Consider the following 16,041-nt stretch of genomic DNA (forward strand, 5'->3'; position numbering starts at 1 on the left):
AATGCGGGGCAATTTCTATTTAACATTTGGCATCAAAATAAAGGTAATTTCTGTGTAATTTTTATATAGAAGGTGACTCCTGGGACTTTTAAAGGGTTTTGAGATATTTCAACATTTGGCAGGATGATGCAGGTTTAATTATTCAGTTACAATAAAAATGAAACTACACCTGAAATGTACGTACACACCTTTTACTATCATCTCATGGTGCAGGTTACTTTGATTAACACTGGAATTGCAGTATGTTTCTGTAGTTACTTTATTAATATTTTGACATCCTGTTCCTTAACCCACTGTAAACTGCTTTTCTGCTTAGATTGAACCCCTGTCCGGTCTGGTGGAAGGAGGGACTGTCGTCACCATCTCGGGTTCAAACCTGGGTCAGAAGTCTCAGGATATCGAGCACACCGTGTCTGTGGCGGGGATACCCTGTACAGTGGACCCCAGCAGATATGAGGTCTCCACCAGGTAGGTTCTGAACCGCACGGTTAAGTATTGGCAGAATACATTGAAATGTCCCTGTCTCCTATTGGCCATTGCAGTTTCCACTTCATTTCTATATTGTACATTTTGAAAAGTCTAGTGGTGCAACACCATAGGTAGCCCTTTCTTCCATGTTGGTCCGCATCTATCGGAGTCCCCCATGCTTTCTTTCGGAGTCCCCCATGCTGGGCAGAAAGAATTCAGTTATATACAAACTGTGCCATTCTGCATTACTGCAGCTGTAAATGGGAGGAGTTGAATATTTCCTCTTCAAGGCACTGTCTGTCCAGTGGAGAGAACATTGGGGGACTCTGAAACACTGATCCCATGAGACGTAGAGGGGTGCTTCAGAGATGTTTCAGACTTGAGGTATGGAAATTAAAGTTGAGCTGAACAATAATGGAGGCAGTGACACAGATACTCCAGCTAATTCAGAGTAGCAAACTGCATTTCAATCCTTACTTGCTGTTATCTTAAACTATGGAGAACATATGACCTCCTATGTTGCAAATATATCCTCCTGTTACAGACTTCTTCAATACCTGTAACATACTGACATACAACTGATACCTTCTGTTACTGTTTGATCTTTTGTTTTAAAAAGGTAGAGTAATATTCCTTATTGCCCTTAAACACACAATGAACTTTCTGTTGTGATAAATATTAGAGAAAAGGCTAATTTTATAAATGTAAGTTGTACCTTCTGTCTAAGCGGTGAAAGCTATCCAGAAAATATCATTCATTTTAAATGTGCCAACTTAATCACAGAGAAGATAAGAATGGGAAACAGTGTGACCAGGAAAATTCGGAGCTCTTGAAACATGCTTAGTTTCTTTATTACATGTTGCTTAGCCCTTCGTTTTAGCAATGTCAGACATTGCCACAAGGGGCAGTACTGTGACATGACAGCATATCTCATCATTGGCACTGGTTAAGTGCTTCAGAACTTTTTGTCTGAAGGGTAGAAAATGTTGCTGCTTTGTTGCAATAATGATTAAGATGTTGATGGAAACTTGTATCCTGCAGGATTGTGTGCATGACGACCGCCAGCGATGGGCCGAAGTCTGGCCACGTGTCTGTGGAGGTCAATGGAGGAGGTCATGGTGTTTCCACCCAGGTGTTCACTTACCAGGTGAGAGCAAAGCCATGTGTGCAACACAACATCTGAACGTGAGCCTGGTCTTTAAATGACTGTCTTGTCTTTCTTTGGGTAGAATGCACACACCAGCTGTTTTCTTGCAGTGAATCAATGGGTCCAATGTTAGTGTTATTTTAGTGATGACAAGCTAAAGAAGGTCCTTGGCAAGTTCCCTTGCAATTGGACAAGCAGTTCTCTAGATATGTATGCAAAGCGTGTGACATACCGATGTTTGTATATACATGTTTCCTTTCATAATGATCTAGGACTTATTGTTAACTATTAGGTAATGATTTGATAGAATTCATTTTAACTGTACTGACTCCTCTCTGCCCCTCCAGGACCCAGTTTTGGAGAGCATCTCCCCCCAGCGTGGCCCGAAGGTGGGCGGGACCTCCCTCAACATCACAGGCAGCAAGTTACTGACGGGACGTCCCAGTGAGGTCAGCATCTTCGTGGGAGACATCCCCTGTGTCATGTGAGTGCCAGTCCCTCAGCACAAAGCCTCTTGGACAGAATCTTGGTGTTCCCACATTAAATCTATTTATCTCCAGGGAGTTTTTTTTATGTTGCTGTTTGCCTTTTACAGTTTTATATTAACAGCAAAATAATAATAAAAATAACAGCGCTTTAAATTAAAATTGAAAAAATGTATGGCAGTTGGAATCCACTGTTTCAGATTCAGTATTTTATAAAATATTTAACTTGTTGTAATGCTTATAAGAGTGTAATTAACTCAAGGTGTTCATTGTAGACTCATTGTTTCTTATTATTTCGGCAATGTTACCTTTTACATTTAAAAATACAGATTTACCACCCAGTTCATTCAGTCAGGCCCAAAGCCTTAATTGGTTTCCTGTTTGCTCCCTCAGTTCCTCAGAGCTGCAGGATGATTGGTTACAGTGCCAAACTGGCCCCAGTAACGTCACGGCCGAGCTGACTGTCCGGCTGCGGTATGGGCAGAACGAGAGGCGACTGCAGGGCACTCTGTACTACTACACTGAGGATCCCAACATCACCCAAGCCGGCCCACCAAAGAGCTTCCTTGGGTAAGGGTCTTGGTGGATACTTGGGAGGGTGTGGAGGGAACAGCAATGAGGATGTCAAATTCATGCACAATGCCTGTTCGTTACATGATCAGGCAACCTTGTGTTACATCCCTTTAACATCCTTCTCACACACTCCTCCGGTACTCTGCCCAAGCAGAAACACCATAGCAGGGCTCCATATTATCGGCCATCCATTCAGTATTTAGTCCTACAGCCACCAGGCAGAGTTTACACATTAAATTAAACTGATAAAAAAGAATAATTAAGCTCTGTCAATTGATTTAGCAATACTCCCTTCAAAGAAAATAACTGGGTGCAGTTATTGGGACTAGTGAGTTTCTCAGCCTGTTCTTCTATACAGGATTGTTTTAGTGGAGAATGGAAGAGGTAACAGTGAACCTTTACAATGCTTTGGCAGTAACAGAGGTACTTGTGTTTTCAGTGGGGGGCGGGTTATCCGGTTGTTCGGACACAATCTGGATGTGGTGCAGAGTCCGAAAATCCAGGTGACTCTCTCACCAATGAAACAGCGGAGAAAGCGGCGGGGTGTGGAGGCCCAGGACAGGTCACCACGGCGACACAGGCGTATCGTTCCGGACACGGGATGCCCTGAAGATACTCTGTGTTCCATCCAACAGGTGAGCTGGAAAAAAACCTTGTGATCGTCTAGTGTAAACTGTATTACAGTTTCGGACTCTACACCTCGAAATGGACTGTGTTTCTTTTGGTCCTCTAGTTTGTGGAGCCCTGCCAGGTGAACACCTCCTCCCTGATCCTGTGCAAGAGCCCAGCTATCGGGACGCTGCTGAGAAACGCCCAGGTAACCGTGGAGTTCATCATGGACAACCTGCGAGTTGACTTCAACAGCATCAGCCAGACCCGCTTCTCCTACGAGCTGAACCCCACACTCAAGCCACTCAGCGGGGTCGACAGCAAGCCCTACCGACACAAACCAGGCAGTGTAATCTCTGTTGAGGTACGAACGCTACCTTCACATCTAGCTTGGTGCTGGGGTAACCCTAAAGATGTAATAACCAAGGCATTTCCTTGCCTCTCTTCACAAGTTCCTTATCTTGCCCGAAACATACAGTACTGTGCAAAAGTTTTAGGCAGGTGTGAAAAAATGCTGTAAAGTAAGAATGCTTTCAAAAATAGACATGTTAATAGTTTATATTTATCAATTAACAAAATGCAAAGTGAGTGAACAGAAGAAAAATCTACATCAAATCAATATTTGGTGTGACCGCCCTTTGCCTTCAAAACAGCATCAATTCTTCTAGGTACACTTGCACACAGTTTTTGAAGGAACTCGGCAGGTAGGTTGGCCCAAACATCTTGGAGAACTAACCACAGTTCTTCTGTGGATTTAGGCAGCCTCAGTTGCTTCTCTTTCTTCATGTAATCCCAGACAGACTCGATGATGTTGAGATCAGGGCTCTGTGGGGGCCATACCATCACTTCCAGGACTCCTTGTTCTTCTTTACGCTGAAGATAGTTCTTAATGACTTTCGCTGTATGTTTGGGGTCGTTGTCATGCTGCAGAATAAATTTGGGGCCAATCAGATGCCTCCCTGATGGTATTGCATGATGGATACATATCTGCCTGTACTTCTCAGCATTGAGGAGACCATTAATTCTGACCAAATCCCCAACTCCATTTGCAGAAGTGCAGCCCCAAACTTGCAAGGAACCTCCACCATGCTTCACTGTTGCCTGCAGACACTCATTCGTGTACCGCTCTTCGGCGAACAAACTGCCTTCTGCTACAGCCAAATATTTCAAATTTTGACTCATCAGTCCAGAGCACCTGCTGCCATTTTTCTGCACCCCAGTTCCTGTGTTTTCGTGCACAGTTGAGTCGCTTGGCCTTGTTTCCACGTCGGAGGTATGGCTTTTTGGCCGCAAGTCTTCCATGAAGGCCACTTCTGACCAGACTTCTCCGGACAGTAGATGGGTGTACCAGGGTCCCACTGTTTTCTGCCAATTCTGAGCTGATGGCACTGCTGGACATCTTCTGATTGCGAAGGGAAGTAAGCATGATGTGTCTTTCATCTGCTGCAGTAAGTTTCCTTGGCCGACCACCGCGTCTACGGTCCTCAACGTTGCCCGTTTCTTTGTGCTTCTTCAAAAGAGCTTGGACAACACATCTGGAAACACCTGTCTGCCTTGAAATTTCTGCCTGGGAGAGACCTTGCTGATGCAGTATAACTACCTTGTGTCTTGTTGCTGTGCTCAGTCTTGCCATGGTGTATGACTTTTGACAGTAAACTGTCTTCAGCAACCTCACCTTGTTAGCTGAGTTTGGCTGTTCCTCACCCAGTTTTATTCCTCCTACACAGCTGTTTCTGTTTCAGTTAATGATTGTGTTTCAACCTAAATATTGAATTGATGATCATTAGCACCTGTTTGGTATAATTGTTTAATCATACACCTGACTATATGCCTACAAAATCCCTGACTTTGTGCAAGTGTACCTAGAAGAATTGATGCTGTTTTGAAGGCAAAAGGTGGTCACACCAAATATGGATTTGATTTAGATTTTTCTTTTCGCTCACTTTGCATTTAGTTAATTGATAAATATAATATATTAACATGTCTATTTTTGAAAGCATTCTTACTTTACAGCATTTTTTCACACCTGCCTAAAACTTTTGCACAGTACTGTATGTACATGTAGAAGAACTTGGTTTCCTCTCCCCAGTAATTTCCTGTGTAACAGATAATCATTCCTCCACCCCTCCCATGGGGTCCTATTTACCTGTAACACAAGTCTGTATTAAGACACTACTAACCAGTGGTGTTCAGAGTTATACTGTGGGGTTACTTATCTGCTGCAACCCCACTTGGTATTAATACTGTATATTTACTACTACTTGGCTCCTCATGCTCATGCCCATCTGTGTCTCATTCTCTGCCCAGGGGGAGAACCTGGATCTGGCCATCTCCAAGGAGGAGGTGCTGGCTATGATTGGTGAAGGGAACTGCTCAGTGAAGACTCTGTCCAGGAATCACCTGTACTGCGAGCCACCCCCTGAGCAGCCATCGCCACGGCGACGGAAGAAGCGGGATGGAACTGACTCTCTTCCAGAATTCATTGTGAGTGGAGCTTTGTGCTTTTATCATGGAGAATTTTTAACATGGAGAATTCAGTTTCAAAAGGGGCTTCAGTTGTGGTAATGCATATTATTGACACAGATGGAAATTGCAATGAATAGCATATGGATTATAACTTCTCAAGTAATCTGCTACTGCTCTTTCACTAATACCGTCTCCCCTCCATTTCAGTTTCATTTTAAGCTATGTGTTAAGAACTATTAATCTGACTAGGTATACCCTTTATACTGTAAAAGTTAACTACAGCAAATTGTCATGGTAATTTTGCTAGTTTTCCCATGATATACTAGGAATCTGCCACATTTTACCATGGTTTGCCAAACTTACCTGTGCTTTTACCATGCTTTCAGTATGCTTTAAACTTTGCTGTTCTTTTACCATTGTAAATGTTTGTAAGGGTAGGCATTTTAGCACGTGTGGGTACTGAATGCCCTCCTAGATTACAGTGAACTTGCTTGGATGTCTGTTTATTTCTACATACTGTGGGTCCTAGTGACTTGCACCTGATTGGCTAAGCTATTGTTCTTGGATGTTCCATTCTACAGGCTACTGTTGTGTGTTGCTAGTGAGATGTGAATATTTGTGATTCTCTGCCTGCAGGTCCAGATGGGTAACTTGAGGTTTATGCTGGGGAAGGTCCAATACGACACTCAGAGTCTGTCCACTTTCCCACTGGAGGCACAGATTGGAGTAGGTGTGGCAGCCTCCATTGTAGCCCTTATTGTCCTGATCATTGTACTCATATACAGGTATGTATCAAACTTATTTGCATATAATTACTCTTAAATGCATAGGCAAGATAACCAAGTCAAACATGTGTTTTTATTAGATTTTCTTTTTTTATCACCTGGGCCCACAAACTGCATTCATGGGAACATCTAAAATGTAAATTGAAACCACTCTGTTTGTAATGGAGTAGCTAAATGAGCTGCTTGCTGTCTTTTAGGAGGAAGAGCAAACAAGCTCTGAGGGATTATAAGAAGGTGCAGATCCAGCTTGAAAACCTGGAGACCAGCGTGAGAGATCGCTGCAAGAAGGAGTTCACAGGTGGGGGAAGAACAAACTTATCTAGGCGGCTCTTATGTATCCAAGCCTATATTGTGTCCATGCCAAGTCTCTTAAATGACATATGCCCAAGCTTTCTCTTGTAATGCAGAGTCATAGACCAGAGGCACAAAAACGTAGTAAGTTTCACCTGCTACTGGTAGAATTGTTATATGGGGCAACTGAAGCTTTAGAAAAGCTTCAGTTTCCACTTGCAACACCAATAGCATCCTTTTAAATTGGTATCTTTTTAGTTTCTAGTCATCCTAATTATCAAGGCGTACAACAATTGCTAAATTCTGGGTTACAGCTGAAATACTAACATCAAAACACTCAATTAGTCAACATCCAACAACAATTTTGAAGATCATTAATAAAGCCCCATTGACCAGTCTTTTATGATATTTAACCAACATGTCCTCATAGCTCATGAAATGGATTATCCCCGTAACACTTCTCTGTGCCGTCATGTTTCCTCTATAGTGGGGTTACTGGATGCAGGATTCTACTGTAGTTCCTAAACTCTGTCACGTTCACCAGGCCTGGCTGAGCACCATTGGTTTAACGCCCTGTCTCTCCCCCCTGCAGACCTCATGACTGAGATGATGGACGTGTCGAGTGACCTGGTGGGATCGGGGATCCCCTTCCTGGATTACAAGATGTACGCCGAGCGCATCTTCTTCCCCGGCCACCGGGTGTCTCCCCTGCGCAGGGACCTGGACGTGCAGGAGTGCCGCAGACAGACAGTGGAGCAGGGGCTGGTGCAGCTCTCCAACCTGCTCAACAGCAAGCTCTTCCTGACCAAGGTGACGAGGCTTCCCTTCCACAGCAGCCAGGCTGCTTTAAAATCAAGTGCTGCTGCTCGAAGAATGAAGGGATCATCAGTGCGCATATGAAGCATGTCTGTACAGACACTCCACACACTCCTTTCCACTATGCACAATCAATACCAGAACTGTGTTGGTGTCAATGGAGATCACACACCATAATGACACTGTAATGAAGGGTGAACAATAATTAGGATAGGACCATTGGGACCTCTTTTTTCCCAGCCTATAATGTTGGATGTTTGCGCATTTCATACTGGTTTTGTGTTAGTGAAGTTTTATGATTTCAATACAGAATCTGGGTATCTACTAATCTCTGAATATATCTTCAGTCTGAGTGGTGTTCTTGATAACTCTAAACACTCTCTTTTATATGTTTTAAAACTACTCCTCGTTGCTTTTTAACCCCTTCAATAAAGAAGTTGGATATGGAACTTCTTTGGCAGCTGCACCCTGACTACTGCTTTACAGATCAGTCCTTTTAAGTAAATGAAAATGTTTTTTTTTTAATTGTGTGAACACAAACCTAAATATATATTGGGCTGAAGGGCTCATGTAATCATTCCTTAAGTACTTCTGCCAGGTACATGCATTAAAACAGCTCTGTACAACGATCGCCTCGTGAAGTACAGTATAAACTGTAAGTGTTTAAACACGTAAGATATGTAATGAGTGCACTGAAGCAGCGTGTAGTCTGGTAGCCCTTTTTCGTCTTGTATTCATACGTTTATTTTTCAATGGCTGTTTAAGAACTCCCTGGTGATCGGTGTGGCTCAAAAAAAGGTCAGACAGCGGCGCCTTTAAAGTGCAGTTTTTCAAATTGCGGTGTGCTGTCCCTCCAGTTTATCCACACCCTGGAGAGCCAGCGTACCTTCTCCCCACGGGACCGCGCCTACGTGGCGTCTCTCCTGACTGTCTCCCTGCACAGCAAGCTGGAGTACTTCACTGACATCCTGAAAACCCTGCTCAACGACCTGGTGGAGCAGTATGTGGCCAAGAACCCCAAACTCATGCTCCGGAGGTGAGGCCTTATCGGCAGCCCGTTTACATTGGAGTTTTCCATTTCGTGGCTGATTTAGTCCATTATGTATAAATATTTGATCTGTTATAGATTTGGATAGTCTTGGAGCACTCAACAGCAATCCCAGATGCCTGGAGGATAACGTTTATGGGGCTTAAATTAATTAAAGAGCAGGACTGTCTGAATCATTTCAGATTGTCTTTATCGATTCCCCCCCCTCCCCCACATTATATTGGAGGAAATTGCATTAATTTCACATTAGAAACTATAACTACCGTCTTATTTAAAAAATGGCAAAAGGGAGGCTTATTGATTTTACTATGGCAAATGTAATAAAACCCATTTCAGCTTAAGTACTGCAGAAATGTACTGTACTGTGTGGTCCCACAGCTCTATCAAAACACTTCCCAGAAGTGCAGTTATAAGGAATTGTATCTGGTGTTAATGAACTGGCGATTGAATTCAGTGTTTATTGATGAAAACTGAAATACAGAAACTGCATTATAATGTCATGTTGTACAAACCTGCTGTACCGTAACTGATCTGTGCCTTTCAGGACCGAGACTGTCGTAGAGAAGCTGCTGACAAACTGGATGTCTATCTGTCTGTATGCCTTCCTTCGGGTGAGTGCAACTCCTTCCATAAAGAAAACTGCTTTTTAAACCGAACAGTAAACTATGAATACGTTTTATCCACAGCAAATCTGTTCAAAATAATCATGCATTATCCCATATTGGGCATGTGTTTTTTTATTTTTTATTATTGTTGTAAAACTGGACACCGTTGAATTGTGAATAGTTAGGTACTCACTTGTGAATCAATCTTGGCATCATAACTGTTTTGAATAATTTTAAAATGCTTTTGAATTGTTTTAATTGAAAATGTAATGTTGGGTATTGAAGGTGCCTAAGTCACTCTTGAAGGCCATTTTAAACTGCTGTCATGAGGGAAAAGAAACACCCCTCAATGATGTTTGAAGAATATCTTGGAGAAGCCTGTCTTGTATCTGTATAAAACACTTTACCTGCATGTGGTTACTCTAGGTGTCAGATTCCCCCTGGTGGTTGAATCCCATCATTTGGTGCCTCCACCTCCCAAGTCTCAATACCCTGCAGTAGATGTTTTTGCACACTAGTGCAATGGCTTATCCACTTTGCATATGCAGTGCAACAACTGAAATTGTAAACGCTCACTACATGCAGACTTTATTCCAGGTTTCTCTGTAATGGTTTGTTTCTTGTAAATCAGCATCTCCTTATAACCCCTGTGCTGTTTCTGTAGGATTCTGCAGGAGAATCCCTTTACATGCTTTTCAGGGCTATAAAGCACCAGGTAGACAAGGGGCCAGTTGATGCCGTCACTGGGAAAGCCAAATACACCTTGAATGATAACCGGCTGCTGAGGGAGGACATAGAGTACCGCACGCTGGTAAGAACTGCCCGGGCTAACAGAGGTGTCTCTGAACACAGCAGCTCATATTCTATGTTGCAAGTGACCACCTTCCCCCTAAAATAATGCCAAGAACTGCTATTGAAAAGCGCCAACATCTAAAAAAAACTATGAAAATCTGCCCTTGCTAACGCAATGGGATTGTACTATAAATATGGGGCAGTACTAGTTCAGTTTAGAAGTTAGCAAAGTGTTAAATTTGTTTTTGGCAATGTCAACAATATGCAAGTTAACTACAGGTGTGGGCTCCAGTGTTTAATTGAAACAGCTGTATGTGTTCAGTGTGAGGCAAGAATCTAGTTTGAAGCTGCTCATTCTTTCAGAACCGTTTTACACACCCCTGGTCAAAAATCTCATTTGCAACTGGAGGAAAGGGGGTCATTCTTCTGCCAGCTTGCCATTTAATGTGTGTGTGTGTTTCTCGACGGTTCTCATTGCCCTCGCAGACTCTAAATGTCCAGATGCAGGGGGGAGGGAACGAGGCTCAGCCTGTGCAGTCCAAAGTTCTGGACTGCGACACGATTACCCAGGTGAAGGAGAAGATACTGGACCAGGCTTATAAAGGGACTTCCTTCTCCCACCGGCCGCACACAGACTCCCTGGACCTTGGTAAGGGCCATTTAAACGTTTAAATATTTTCAGTTTAAAAAATAGATTGTGTACAGTGTAAGGTTATTTTACACCTACAGTCTCATCTACATTAATGCTGTTGTTTGAGTGAAGGCTTTTCTTCCCAGTATGTTAAAATGCAAATGTTTAAACATGTTCAATCTTATAGTTTAAACGTTTAACAAATTAAACTGAATCCAACTTCCTCATTTCAAAATAAGTGAAGGAGACAAACGATAAAGGCACCCACTGAAACGTTTTGCCTACTCTTACAAGTATTACCCTAATACAGGTTTCACTGTATGTTATTAAATAACCCAAACTTGGATTTCCGGTATTGAGGGAAAAGTAAATCAAGCAGACACAGGTTTCAGATCGTGTTGTGAAATGAGGGCTGAAATTGAAGCCTGGTATAATCTTTGTTTCAGAGTGGAGGTCAGGGGTGGCAGGTCACCTGGTCCTGTCAGATGAAGATTTGACCTCTATTGTTCAGGGGAACTGGAAACGCCTGAACACCCTTCAGCACTACAAGGTAAGCTGCTCCATGACCGGCTTTGTACAGGCACGAGGCAAACCTTCATCTCTGACTGTGTGCATTTCCCTCATAGGTACCAGATGGAGCAACAGTGGCTCTGGTGCCAAGAAATAGCAAACACATCCACCATGACAACCATGATTACGTGGCAGGGGAAAGTGAGTACGGTTTGAAAAAGAAATACAGGTCATTCTAGACTCGACTGGGGGTGTACCATGTCAATGTGTTAACTTTCAAAATGATCATCCATTAATTTTAGCACTGTATGTAGCGGTACTAACTTCACAATAAATAATGATAATTAAATAAATGAATGTTACTTATTAAACTACAGGCATGATTTGATTGATATAAACAGTGGTGTAGCTAAATACCACCATTGTTTAAATCATTAGAAGAGGGAGACCTGAGAACCAACATCTCTACCATTATGTACAACTGTCTCACTGTATTTAAACTGTGGAGCTACAGTTGAACCCTACTATCTGCTACAGATGACCTGTGAAACCGGTTAGGCAAAATAAGAGCTCTTCCTGTGACTGGCAGTCCCATGCAATCCACAGTTATGGTACTTACAAAATTTTGGGGTGGGACAACCCACTGTAGTTTCCTATTGGAAAATAGTTTATTTGATCTTTCAAAATGATGCAGATCGTGTGTCAAGTTAACAGCCCTGACCAGTGTTATAACACACCAAAGGGTTCAAAGACCCAGTGTTACCCAAGGTAAAGTGGTCCAAAAGTAGAGTTTATTGGAATTGAGATTGTATTTGTACCTCCTAATTTTGAGTATTTGAAGATCCATCAATGTTCCCATTTCAGAGACCCCAATGCTGGAGGATCTGGACGAGGGTGGGATTAAGCTCTGGCACCTGGTCAAGGCCAACGAGGAGCCCGATTTGCCCAAGCACCGGAAAGGCAGCATGCGGGAGAGGGAGAGAGCCAAGGCCATCCCTGAGATCTTCCTGACACGGCTGCTGTCAATGAAGGTACTGCACCCACCCAGTTATATTCATAAGTTATTAACACTGTTCATGTAGACCAGAGAAGCACACTGAATAAAGCACAACATTAAGAATACACAAACGTCTGCTGTTACTCTCATCAATAATTCCACGCTGCAGAAAGATGCTGATCCTCTGACACTCTGGGAAATGTGCAGGTAACTTGCACAAGAAAACTAACAATGAAAAAGACAGGAAAACCATTTTGCTTCAGATTTCAGGCCTGGATAAATTCTGCATAGCTTCTTTTAGAATTGGTCTACTTTGCTGTTCTAACCTCCTCTCTCCTTCCTCTTCAGGGTACGCTGCAGAAGTTTGTTGACGACCTGTTTCAGGTGATCCTCAGCACGAGCCGGCCCGTCCCCCTGGCAGTCAAATACTTCTTTGACCTCCTGGACGAGCAAGCAGTGCATCATGGGATCATCGACCCAGAAACGATACATATCTGGAAAACAAACAGGTAGACAACTGGAGTTATATATAATAAACACATGGGCTGCAGGGAGTTACTTGCAATCGAATTGTATCAAGGGCTTCTGTGATGTTATAAATCATGACCCTGATTTGCTAAATGTCTTTGCTTATAATGTTGAGTTTGTATAAATGTGTAGAATGTCAATTATTGTTTTTGAACTTGGTTATGCTAAGGTTTGAAGTCATATTGCACATTCCAGCTCTTGCATTCCAGATTGGTAATGTCACGTCTGTGCCACTGGTTTTGTATAGGCCAGTTATAAGTAGTGTCTGTGAGAAATAGCAGAGGACAGGCAGTGTAATATAACATCGTAGAATTCCATCTAGGGGATCTGATTTACATTAAACACTTCCTGTCACTTTTGTTGTTTTTTTTTATAATGTCAGTTGAGACTGAAATATGTCTTTCAGAGATACTAATCAATTTAAATAGTACAAAGTTTATACAGTGAATGCTTAGTTGTGTAATTCCTAATTCATATGAGTAGCACTGCTGTCCTGGTGTGTGGTGGTCGTTGCTTACATTTTTTTCCTCTTTTTGGCAGCTTGCCTTTGCGGTTCTGGATCAACATCATCAAAAACCCGCATTTCATTTTTGACGTGCAGGCGTCGGACAATGTGGACGCTGTGCTGTCAGTCATCGCTCAGACCTTCATGGACTCCTGCACCATCGCAGAGCACAAGCTGGGGAGGGTAGGTACTGGGGAGGTGGACTTACTTTAGCACAACTACACCTTACCAGTGGAGATGCACAACTTCTGGGCCATGTTACAGTAACATAAAAATAAACAACAGCATAGAACATTGGGTAATGGCCGCACATTTCTAATGAATTCCCACTGAAATTAATTCAGCTGATAAAATTAATAAATTTTGAATTCAGCCCTGTTAATTCATCATGATTTAGAAATGTTTAGGTTTCCCTTTCCCCTCCATTCGTTCCTAATGAATTCACTGTTTATTCTTCACTAATTCATGCCCACTTACTCGCCCACCAGGGGATTGTGAGAAGTGTTAATTCATGCGTGCCTAATGCATGTGATCAACATCATTTGTTACAAAGGAACATGGGATGAATACGGGTAATTAAATCCACATGAATTAACAGGGCTGAGTTCAAAATTAATTACTTCATAACTCAGAAGTGCATGAGCTATTCAGGTGTTGTTCCTGTGGCATTGTCGGAATTTATTATACATTTGTGGCCATTATTTTAAACCAACATTTGCCAATATAGAAATAAGATATGGTCATTGTACACGAATGTTGAAAAATACTGACACTTGTAAATTGACACCAGTATATTACTCTGTTTTTTATAATGCATAACTTCTATTCATGAAACCATAAAATATTGTACAGCATAATGTTTGTCATTGAAGTGACATGTCTCTTCCTGTTTTAACATTAGAAAGTCCCCCTCTCTGGTTAGTGTTTCTGGCATGCTATTTCACAAGCAGGCTATTTGATTTTATGGATAATATTTTAGCTTCGCATAACCTTACGCATAGGATAAATGAATATTTCTTACTTAGCTTCTTGGGTTTTTAGTTGTTTTTTTTTTCGCTCTTGCAGGACTCTCCAATTAACAAGCTGTTGTATGCCAGAGACATCCCACGGTACAAGCAGATGGTGGAAAGGTAAGATTTCCTTGTGGAGACAGTGGGAGGCAGAATTGTCTATGAGCTTTGAATGTCATGCCAGTTGAAGTGCTGTATTGGGATGTCTTGTCGTATCCGTGTGTCGACACCCCAGCATGAAGTGATGGATTGCTCGTTAGTTAGAAGATCAAGGCCATACATATATTAGGTGCCGTCAAGGATTTAAAAAAAGGTGTTGAAAAAAAGCCTTAAATGTGCCTCTATGTATTAACCATGCCTTGGACTACTGGCCATTGATAAAGTATTGTATAAAATACTGGGTTAGTTTGGCAAAGAAGAGCAGTGAACTCTCAAAGGTAGTGTGCAGAGCACACGCAGTCAACGTAATAGGCTTTTTTAATATACAATTTTAGTACTGTACTACTATTTGTAGTAGGTGGCCCGAAGATATAAACCCCTATTTTGCTGAAGAGCTGTATTTGCATGTCACAATGATTATGTATATTGTATCACAGAATTGAAGAACTATACTGCAGTCTAATTCAACAAACCTACGTAATATAATGATCATATTTCAGTCTGTTATTAAAGGTGCCAATTGGCTAGCATTTTGGGGTCACGTGACTGGTTTGCAGATGATATATTTTCAGATATCGTATGATGTTCTTATTCAGTACACCTCTGTATTCTATGATTCTCAAGGTAATTTGTTTGTTCCTGGGTAGAAAAATGTACCCTTTTGTGTGCAGAAGTTTGGGTATCAATGAATGTATTTGATTGTGTTCATTTCTCCTCAGGTACTACGCAGATATCAGACAGATGATATCTGCCAGTGACCAAGAGATGAACTCGTCTCTAGCAGAGCTATCTCGGGTGAGGATGTCTTCCAAGGCTGATATCTCATAAATCACATGTTGTGCAATCTTAAGATGAGGGAACGTGAAGCTTGGAACTTTCAGGCCACTGCAGGGCACACCAGGGGAGACTTGGGGTTTGATACAGCAAAGTTGCCTCAAACTAGATCTCCCGGTTTCCTGGAACCAGGGTTCAAGGCTCCGTGGCTTCGTGCTCCCTCAGTTTTATGGTTAGGCTTGTTTAAAATTCTCAGATTTGTTCTCGACGCTGAAACTGGGATGTAAGCTTATTCCTGGCAGGTGTAGCGTTGAAGTGCTTGCAGTGAACACAAGTTCCAGAAATAAGTTTTAACATCACTTTGTTTCTTTTCATCCCCCAGAACTACTCAGGTGAACTGAATTACCTTGTTGCTCTTCATGAGCTTTATAAGTACATCAACAAGTATTATGATCAGGTAAGATCACTAGTTCTCTTTTATAAAAATGTAGCATTAAGACTATAGTGGCCAAACATTGATAAGTGGGTTCAAATGAAGAAGAATGAGCCATTATTGCAAAATATTGTTCTAATAGTATTTATTTGACTGTCTAGGTAACTTTATTAAAAAAAATAAAGTAATGTCAAGTTTTGTTATTGTTGTAGTACAGTGTAAAAAAAAAAGTGTAAAAAAAACTGTAAAAAAAAAGTGTAAAAGAAAACCCCAAACTGTAAAAAAAAGTTAAAAAAAAAAAAAAACTCTCTCTAAAGCACGTGCAGAAAGGTTTTGAATGCAATATTGTACAGCCACCTTCTATGGTGCTTTTTTTGATAGATAAATATGACTGCTATTAACCGGAGTG

At 41.8% G+C, this 16,041-nt stretch overlaps 1 protein-coding gene across 3 annotated transcripts in view; it reads left to right on the plus strand.

The window, feature by feature from the left end:
* LOC117413893 (plexin-B1-like) overlaps positions 1-16,041 on the plus strand; it is a 136,010-nt gene that overhangs the window by 114,837 nt on the left and 5,132 nt on the right. For all 3 annotated transcript variants that reach the window (XM_058999443.1, XM_058999445.1, XM_058999444.1), the window contains 22 exons: positions 317-468; positions 1,510-1,615; positions 1,963-2,099; positions 2,494-2,670; positions 3,113-3,308; positions 3,407-3,646; positions 5,590-5,766; positions 6,385-6,533; positions 6,731-6,831; positions 7,417-7,634; positions 8,498-8,676; positions 9,233-9,299; positions 9,958-10,104; positions 10,572-10,734; positions 11,163-11,266; positions 11,343-11,427; positions 12,091-12,257; positions 12,572-12,732; positions 13,292-13,439; positions 14,322-14,386; positions 15,145-15,220; positions 15,582-15,656. In XM_058999443.1, the coding sequence (XP_058855426.1) occupies positions 317-468; positions 1,510-1,615; positions 1,963-2,099; positions 2,494-2,670; positions 3,113-3,308; positions 3,407-3,646; positions 5,590-5,766; positions 6,385-6,533; positions 6,731-6,831; positions 7,417-7,634; positions 8,498-8,676; positions 9,233-9,299; positions 9,958-10,104; positions 10,572-10,734; positions 11,163-11,266; positions 11,343-11,427; positions 12,091-12,257; positions 12,572-12,732; positions 13,292-13,439; positions 14,322-14,386; positions 15,145-15,220; positions 15,582-15,656 (3,090 nt within the window). The remainder of the gene's footprint in view (positions 1-316; positions 469-1,509; positions 1,616-1,962; positions 2,100-2,493; positions 2,671-3,112; positions 3,309-3,406; positions 3,647-5,589; positions 5,767-6,384; positions 6,534-6,730; positions 6,832-7,416; positions 7,635-8,497; positions 8,677-9,232; positions 9,300-9,957; positions 10,105-10,571; positions 10,735-11,162; positions 11,267-11,342; positions 11,428-12,090; positions 12,258-12,571; positions 12,733-13,291; positions 13,440-14,321; positions 14,387-15,144; positions 15,221-15,581; positions 15,657-16,041) is intronic.

This window comes from Acipenser ruthenus, chromosome 25 (genome assembly GCF_902713425.1).
Source record: "Acipenser ruthenus chromosome 25, fAciRut3.2 maternal haplotype, whole genome shotgun sequence".
NCBI lineage: Eukaryota > Metazoa > Chordata > Actinopteri > Acipenseriformes > Acipenseridae > Acipenser > Acipenser ruthenus.